This window comes from Acanthisitta chloris, unplaced genomic scaffold (assembly GCF_000695815.1).
Source record: "Acanthisitta chloris isolate BGI_N310 unplaced genomic scaffold, ASM69581v1 scaffold32867, whole genome shotgun sequence".
In the NCBI taxonomy this organism is placed as follows: domain Eukaryota; kingdom Metazoa; phylum Chordata; class Aves; order Passeriformes; family Acanthisittidae; genus Acanthisitta; species Acanthisitta chloris.
Window position 1 is genome coordinate 24,507 of NW_008682624.1, and position 9,236 is coordinate 33,742.

Here is a 9,236-nt window from a genome sequence, read left to right on the forward strand (position 1 = left end):
TGAAAAATGGGCAAAATGCTTTTCTGACACAGGCAATGTATATGCTGGTTGCTTGTACATCTGCCCTGGGGATACTGCGCTGCACTTGACCCAAGGAAAAAATACAGTGCATAAATGTTGCTATCATAAATTCACACACTCCCATTCGCTGCATTGAAAAACAAATGAGCAGTTTACCTTCTTCACATCAAACCAGGAAATTATTATTCCTCTCGTTTTCACTTCACGAATCAAACATTTCCTATTGAATCACTTCAATTTCTAATTCTATCATTGCACTGTTCACTCAACATGCAGATTTAAAGAGAATTGTCCGTACTAGCTTTGCAGTGTAACACATGGCAGGGAAGGGAATGGAGCAAGGACAGTAGAAAGGCTAAAGAGAAGGTGCTACAAGATCAAGAATTACACACTGCTCTCTATCATTAAATCTGACTGCAAGAGGTTTGTGATAGACCCTCTGCTAACCAAGTGGAGAGGAAGAGGTGCCTGTTGCTGCCCACTAATGCAGGTACTACCTCAGCCCAAGCATGACAGGTTTATGGCTTCAAGTGTGGGCAGAAATACTGCCAGGAGCCCACAGAGGGGACATTACGAGAGCCCACGAGCAAGTTGGTTTGAAGCAAGAAGTGCACAACCTCTGCCTGCTGCCATGAATTAGGGATGTCTGTGACAAAAGAGAGAGATGTAGAAATTAAAGCCATCAACTGTCATTTAAGCAAGGAGGTTTTTCTTCCTTCTCTGTAGCTTCTTTGCAAGAAACACACCTGCTGTGTAATAATTTTCTTCTCTTCTTTGCCCCCCTCCAACTTCACTTCTTGCTGCCTGCTCAAAATTACCAGAGCTGTCTGGAGATTGGTTACTAGTTAATGACTTGGTTACTATTCTAAGCACTTGTTAGTTTATAAAATCCAAACTACTACACACACCTGGAGTGGGAGGAGTTACCTTACACAGGATGACTTTTTTTTTTCTCCTCAAAGCTATTTGAGATTCAACATACGAATAATATTTTGTTTTGTTTGCAGCACAGCAAAGTGTAGAAAGGAGCACAGCCAGGGATGCTTTCCAAACAAACCACTAACCCAGTACTTAAACTGCATTAGGAAACTTTTGGTGAGAATCAAGAAAAATGAAGCCTTTTTGTCCAGACAGATCAGTATGACAATTACACGGCAGTCATTAAAGTAAACCAGGAAGTAATCCCAGTTTGTGAGGATACAAATAGAGCCCCCTCAGGGCTGTGCAAGTCATTCCAATGTGAATATATCCATTCCAGGCATATTAAGCAGAGGCACAGCCCGGGCTGGCTGCAATCTCCAGCTCACACAGCTGTCCGTCCACGGCGTAATCCCAACTGCCAATCTGAAAGAAACCAGTTAGTCAGAGCAGACACAACCAACAGAAACAAATGTCACTCAATAATGTGCAGAGCCACTGGGTTCATGGATAATTTCAAACAGTATCTCTGTCTGGAGCACTGATGTGCTCATTCAAAACACCTAAATCTTTAGCTTCTGGAAAGAAGCAGATAAAAAATAAAAAAACCCGCTCGAAGTAGAAAAACAGGTCTGGTAGTACTTCAAAGAGACTGACCAAATAAAAAGGGAAAAGAGTCTAAAAAGTGAGTTAAGATGAATTTAAAGGCTTACAAATAAAACTGGATTCAGTACAAGCAAAATCCTGAGCAGCTCTGGGATTAACTTTTTTGAATATAACAGTTTCTGTTCTGTTTGAGCACCACAAAAATTGCTTCATGTCTCTCTTTGCTGTGGCAGCTGAAGATTTCATGAGAGCAGCTCACTGCTTGCATGCAAAACCAACAATTATCACACAGAAAACAGTGGCACTGCCATGTGCAAAATGCCTTCAAACTTCACCAGTTTCTGGTGTTACTCATTTGTTCCTCTAAACAGCCAAACATAATGGTTAAAACTTGCTACCTTCACACCGCTGATTCCAAACCTTCTGATATACAACTTTTTCCTCTGGAATTTAGTCAACTTTGATCTAATATTTACTTATTAAATAAAAAGGATTCATTAAAAGAAAACATTTTGGTCTGAAGGAGGTTAATACATGGATATAATGTTGTTTAAACTGTCTCTTGCCATCACCTTTTAGAATCTCTAACACTCACGAAAGAGAAACAAATAACTCATTTTGCTAAGCTATGAAATACATTTATTTAAACCTCATAACTACAACCTGCAAGGCCAAACTTGCAGTTCCCAAAGCATGGACATGACACTATTTCAGACTCTCCTGTGCAATGAATGAACTTTGTGTTATTACTTAACAGAACGTGACGTTTAACTGAGACTTGATTTTCAGGCACTGAGCAAAGAGAAGGAAAACATTGCAAACAAAAAATTTTTAGCTTCCCAATTACTGTGAAAGTCAATCCAGAATATTGCCTAGACAGCATAACAAGCCTGCAAATAACCAAAGCATGCTGATGACACAGAAGATTTTTGCAGCCTATTCATGTCTACGTTTCGTTCAAGGCTCAATGACTTTTTGCATCATAACTGTAGCTATTAGACACAGGTAAAGCTCATCCTTTCCACATATGGGAGAGGAAAAAAGGTTCCAAATGGACATACTTTCTATGAAAAGAATTTTATTTTTGAAAGATTATGAACATGACTTTTATCCATCCCTTGTCTGCCTTTTGATTACCCTCTCTCATTTAACGCTGCCCAACAAATGTCTCGGCTATCTCCGACTGACCAGCCAGGCACAAATGAAAATGTGAAGAGCCCAGGGGGTTTCCAGACCTTTCTGGCTCTGATAGATCCACAAGACAGGTCAAGCAAGAAGAGGTGAGGGAACTGAGTGTGCTGAAAATTTCTATCCTTTGAATTTCAATCAGAGGCTGAGGGGAAAAAAAAAGCCCTCGGAGCTGAAGAACTAATTTACATGAGTTACCTCCTTCCAAACAGCATTAGTACTTCTAGCCAAAGTACTTGTTTGATTCTTGGGTTTCAGATCCTTATACATCAGGCACCTCAGTCCTACTTTAATTAATGCTAAATGCTCCTTTTGCTGCTGGATAGAGAAGCAGAATGCAAATAAGACTCGATTCTGTAATGAAGTATAAAAGAGAATAAACACATGGAACATTTTTCTGGATCAGAATCTAGCTGAATACTTTGTTTCTAAGCATGGGAGGCAATAGTAGGTTAAGACAAAGGGCAATAAATCCCCATTTGCCTTGTCAAAGTCTGAGTTGAGTGGAATCAAACAGTGCCACACCTCCCAGATAGCACTACAAACACTTCTGCTCATCTTGCCTGTTTACTCTAACACTACAAACAGGTCACAGTGAGAGCTGAGCTGTGATAACTAATAGGTAAATGATACAAACTGGTGGCAGGAATGGTGCTCCTGTGATTTTAATGCTCCTCTTACCAGAAGAAGATACTTCCTCCTGGGGGAGAGTCCCAATGCCCAGAGAAGCTGATTTCATGCAGCATTTGTACCTGTCCACATCACCCACTCCTGTTCTGGGTAGGTTCTGAGTGGGTTCCTGTTCTCTTTTCCCAGGAAAAGACCAGGGCATGGGTTTGGTAGCAGCTGCCAAGTCCACCTCTCCTCAGCCATGAATTCAGTGTGCTTCCTTTAAACACAGACTTCTTAACTGTGGTTCCATATAATCGTATTTTAATCGAGATTTGCAATTAAAAAGAGACCAATGCTTAGCACTGCTTTGCCTTTTCACACGGTTGTTGTGCTATACCACCCCAAACATGCCATCTGTGCCACACACTCCTGCCCAGAGAGGATCCAAAGACTGTTCCTACAGCACTCTGAATTCTGCCTGCATGAATTAGTGACTTACTGAATTCAACACATCTAAATTTACTGCTCTGTGACACTATTTTACAACCATTTTATCCTGCATTTTAAAACTCATCACAGCCACAACAAAGCCTGTTGCCCAACCTGCTAAAACTAGACTGATCGTTTTCCCAACTATTTAGTAAATGTTAACTATGCTATAAACACAAATTGTGTTTATACTTTGTGAAAGCTTCACTGTTAGAGTTCCCCAGCTGAGTTAGAGCTGAAATATGCTATTAACTCCCACCATGAACACAGCTAAGAGAGAGGCCAAAAATGCTTTCTCTGGGATAAGATATCAGATCTGCTACTGCTGTCATGAAACTGGGGTCATGTAAACTAAACATCCTAAGTTCTTTTGGAAAGCACAGAAGTCTCTCAAACTGTAAATATTTAAAAATAAAATCAGACTCATAAGAGATAGGTCTAAGATGCATAAAACTTACCCAAGGTTATTAATCTTGGGCAACATTTAAAAGCTATTATCCATAAAATAATTTATTCCATATGCCTTAAAAACTGAAAAGAATTATTTTCTCCCTATGCATAATCAGAAGTGGCACATTCAAATAACATACCAAATGCTGTGTCCAAGCTGATTCTTCACAGTTTTTGAAACTCCTCAGTTCATATGGAAATAAAATATCACCAATAGAAGGAAAGGTGCTGATAGAATGGAGAAAGCTGTGCTTCCTAATGCTAAACAGACAACCTTCACCTCACAAAAAAAGGCACCGTCTCGTCAAAGGAAGGAGTATGAAACAGCTGAACCATCTAAGGCTAAAAGCAAATCACTTGATGTGGGTTATTAATCAGATGGGACTTGCCTCGTGTTTTTTGAGCTATTATTGCTAATTTAAAAATCATTCGTCTTCCTTAAGTGCTTACTTCAAAGATCAGATTAGATGCTCTTTCGAATTTTCTTTAAAATATGGTTAGGTGCTTTGTAATAAGCATGGGGCAAAACTCAGGATGCTTCCTGAGTTTCTGTACAAAGCAGTGATGCATTCTCCAAGTCATATTTTGTCTTCCTGCTATTAACTTTCCTCCTCTCTTTGCTCTTATCCAGTGTTTACTCTAGCTGCACAGGAGTATCAGTGGAGAAATGGACTTTTAATGAGTAACTCTGAGTGCAGCTCAGACCCACAACCATCCTTTGTTACACTAAGCCAGAGACAAGGGGAATTTCTATTCTTCTGACCCAACTCTGACAAAATCCCTACAGATCAGCCCAAGATACAACTGATTTTCTATGGATTGTGTTTTAGCTCTTATAAGTTGCTTGCCCAAATGACTTAGAACTGATTCTACTTCTTTTTTTTGTTGGTTTTTTTTGTTCCCTCCATTCTTGGATAGCTATGGCAAAAAGAGAGCAGAATTTGTGATAAGAAGGTGCTGTGAATTCTCTCCAGAAGAGCTGGATGACATTTATCTATGCTACATGACTCCTTGCCTCTTCCACACAGGCAACCAAAAAAAAAAGACCTTCCATGGCAATCTCACCATTGGGCTCAAAACATGGGGCTCAAGGAGTCAGCAGGGTCACAGCATAGCTCTGCTGGCAAATTTCCCACTGGAAAGACATTTACTGCTTGTCAATTGAACAGCAACTTCCCTCTGCTGTAACCTCCTTCAGTAAGAGACACAAGTACAAGGATCAGAGTCAATTCCAGTGCTACTAAAACGGTCTGAGGGAAGAAGAGGAGGATGAAGGAATGGTCTCTGCAGGATGAGTACTGCACTGCTATGCCAGCAGAGATCCTGGATCTCTTGCCTTGCTTCTCCTGGCTGCAGTTCCCTTCCCCCACTGGCTGCGACTCAACCCCTTCTCTCTTGATCTACTCCCCTCCCCCTGAGATTTGCCTTTGAATTATGCAAGCTTTGCACTCCCCAGGGTTTATCTGCCAAAAGGTAGCATGTGGCCCATGGTTTGCATTTGAGTTTAAAATTTTCTATTACAGCAGTCAGATCCTTTCAGAATACTTTACTTCCTTTATTCCCATAGGCAGACAGAATGGCAGGAAAAAATTGTTCACAGCAGTATAAGAGGATGTAAAAGTTCTACATTTTCAGTTTGGAAAAAAAAAAAAAAAAAGAAAAAAAAAAAAGAAAGGTGGAATATGGTTTTAATCAAGTAGTTTTCCTTCCTAGACGAGTACTTCCTTCTTGTAATATATATAACCTGACTGCCTATAAAAATAAAGGTGCCAGTTGGAGTCATTTAGGAGACCTAAGGAAATTCTGCATTAACCTACACCCCTCCACTCCTTAGTTCCTTCCACTATTGTTCTGTGGGTGGCCTCTTTGATGAGTTAGGTCACCAATATCCCAACATCTATCTGTGAAGATCCTTCAGAAACAGATGCATCATAGGCTGCTCATTACTGATGCAGTCCAGGCTTAGCTTGGACTGTCTGTGTGGGGAAATTGCCTTGGTTTGAGCATGTGCTATTATTTCCATATGATACCTAAAAGCCTCAATAACTTGCAGCTCTCAGAGCACACAGAAGCTTCTCCTCGGGTTAGGTTTGCAAATAAAAATACATCTTTTTCTGCTACGACTGTCAGGATTTAAAGACCCAAACCCGGAATCTTATTGAGAGGAAAAAGCCCAAAATATCCTTTTTGAAACCAAGAAATCCAGAGTAAAAATGCCTAATAAACAGATACTAAACCTGAGGTGCTGTGCCTCCCTAAAAATACTGTTCATTGTCCAGATCAGAAACTCATTGGGCCTCTGACCAAGAATTTGGTGGAGAAAAGACAAAATATTTTCTGGCAAGCTGACTGAAGGAGAAAAATAAATGCTGATTGAAGCTGCTTGGCAGTACAGAACGTTAGCACAGGTCCTCAGGGAGATGGATTAGCAAGCAGGAAGAAGGTGAGGCTGTCAAAGGTGCATGATAAATTCATTTAGCACATAGATATAGAATGATTATGCACATAGATATACACACAAACAGATTTTTCATTACTTTCATCCCATAAGTACAAGCAGGATAAGTCACCATTGCTGATGATAGTCATTAAATCTCTGCACTGTCAATATTACACCAGAGCTGATCACATGTGCCATCTCAAACTGCATATACATATTGACATAAAAACACATGTAAAAAGCAAGGGATGCCTGACTAAACAGGAATCCTTTTCCTGCTTTAGTGACCTGCTTAAAAATACTAAATAGAGACATACCAGTGGACCAATCTTTAAGTAACTCAGAACCAAAGTGCTACAAGATCCCACTCATTCATCATTAGCGTTGGACTCTATAACCTTTGAGGTATCTTCCAACTCAGCTGATTCTATGATTTTGCCACCTGCATTGCTCAGTACATACTTTTGACACCATGAGTATTGTTTCAAAATCCTGCTGCTGCTAAGAGACTCCACTACTATCAATTGAACTACACTACAACTCTCCTCTCCTGTTCTCATTTTCATAGGCCACTCAATTCAGGCAGTGTAGAACAACTCCAGAATAAACACAGTAGCAAAGTACAACAAAAAAATGACAAACCCAAAATATTTCATAATAACATGTATCATTTATAGCTACACAAAGTGGATGCCTCTCATACTTCCAGACACATCTGTAACTCCCCTGATCTTAACTTACTTTTTTCAGGCTACAACACAAGTAGAACAGATCACAATTAATATGATAGTAGAACTGCTCTAGGAAAATTAGAAACTCCACAGAAATTGTGTCTTGGGCCTGCAATTTTTATTAGTGTTACTTCAATTATTAATATCATAAACAATGGGTCAATGATGGTTCATTTAGTAACAAAAATAAGGACAAATTACACACAATATTCAGTCTATATTTCTGCCCATACTTAAACCAAGTGTTTCAAGAGTCTAATAGATACTCTTACAATGTAGGAATAATTCCTTGTCAGTGTTCATTTTATCAATGAAATGAAAACATGACAGGGTGAACATCTAATACTCTTGAGTCAATAACTTTTTCAAGCCCAGATGATGATATTTTGGTGAGACACTGGCCCAGGTTGCCCAGGGAGGCTGTGGCTGCCCCAACCCTGGCAGTGTTCACAGCCAGGTTGGCTGAGCCTTGAGCAACCTGCTCTGGTGGGAGGTGTCCCTGCCCAGGGCAGGGGTTGGGGCTGGGTGAGCTCTAAGCTCCATTCCAACCCTTAAATTCTATGATATTTTTCTTACAAGCATCACAACAAAGTGCCTCACTGTCCCTTTGCTTAGGTCAATTAAATGTTGTTACGATGCATTCTGCAGACTGATGGGAACCATCCCTGGAGGTTTTCAAGCTGAGACTGGATGTGGCATTTAGTGCCATGGTCTAGTGACCACAGTAGTGTTGGACTTGATGATCTTGGAGGTCTTTTCCAACCCTGTTGATTCTATAATTCTGTGATTCTATGAAATCTTTAACCCCACACTATCCTATGAAATACTTCAGCAAATAGATTTTCTGAATGATGCTGAGTCAAACTACTGATCTTTCCAAGGCTAGAACTTTTACTTTTGCATATGAAAAATACAGAACAAGTGATTTATATTTGATAGTAAACCAAATTAAAATACTGGAAGCTACAAAATGATGGTGCTTAATGTGTACTACATATGCAAGGTTGCACTTAAAAGGGAATTGTTGAAAGCACAAAAGCAAATTCAGAAGTGCAAGGCAAGTCAAGGTTGCTCACTGTCTTCTGCCACTAAGATCCAGTACTAGAGAGCAAAATGACTGATCTCAGCAACTGAAGCAAACCTTGAACATTTATTTTTATCCTGGCGTCCAGTTTGGGCTGAACCCAGGTGCACAAAGTTTAAGAACAACTTGCAAGCTTGTTCTATTAATTTTGCATGCTATGACAACTGGTTCAGGCACCTTGCATTTGTCTGGCCTGGAGCCAAACCACAAGAGAATGCAAAGAAATCAGACATCCACTGGAAGCCTTGAACAATGTGGAATCTTCGCAGCTTCAGCACTGCAGTGGTTAAGGAAGATTTTCCTATACTTACCTCTCTCAATACAGAATCCGTTATTGAACTTAAATTAACAGCTCCTTCATAAGTCAAGTAGTAGAATACATTCAGGGACCTGACAGCCTCTGGCCCTTGCTGTTTGTAGCCAAAAATCAGATCAATCCACTGGTGAAGTTGGCAGGAAACAAACTCACTTTCTAACGCCTGTGAAAAAATCACACACAAAACACATCAACTTGAGTTTGCCACGTAGTCGACATTTGGTACCAAAAACATTTGGTTGGAGTAGAAGCTTTTTTTTTAACAGCACACGGAATTATCTTAACAAGGCTAAACACAGAATTGGCAACAGCATTTTAGCCATTCTACCCAAGAAAAGGTGGGGCCTCTGATAGATGCCAGAGTCTCATGCTCTACTTCCT

At 40.1% G+C, this 9,236-nt stretch overlaps 1 protein-coding gene across 1 annotated transcript in view; it reads right to left on the reverse strand.

The window, feature by feature from the left end:
* LOC103805936 (lipopolysaccharide-responsive and beige-like anchor protein) overlaps positions 1-9,018 on the reverse strand; it is a gene marked incomplete at both ends in the record, with an annotated part of 28,708 nt that extends 19,690 nt beyond the window's left edge. Inside the window, one exon of the mRNA XM_009078602.1 lies at positions 8,851-9,018. Within this exon, the coding sequence (XP_009076850.1) occupies positions 8,851-9,018 (168 nt within the window). The remainder of the gene's footprint in view (positions 1-8,850) is intronic.
* Positions 9,019-9,236: the final 218 nt, after the last annotated feature.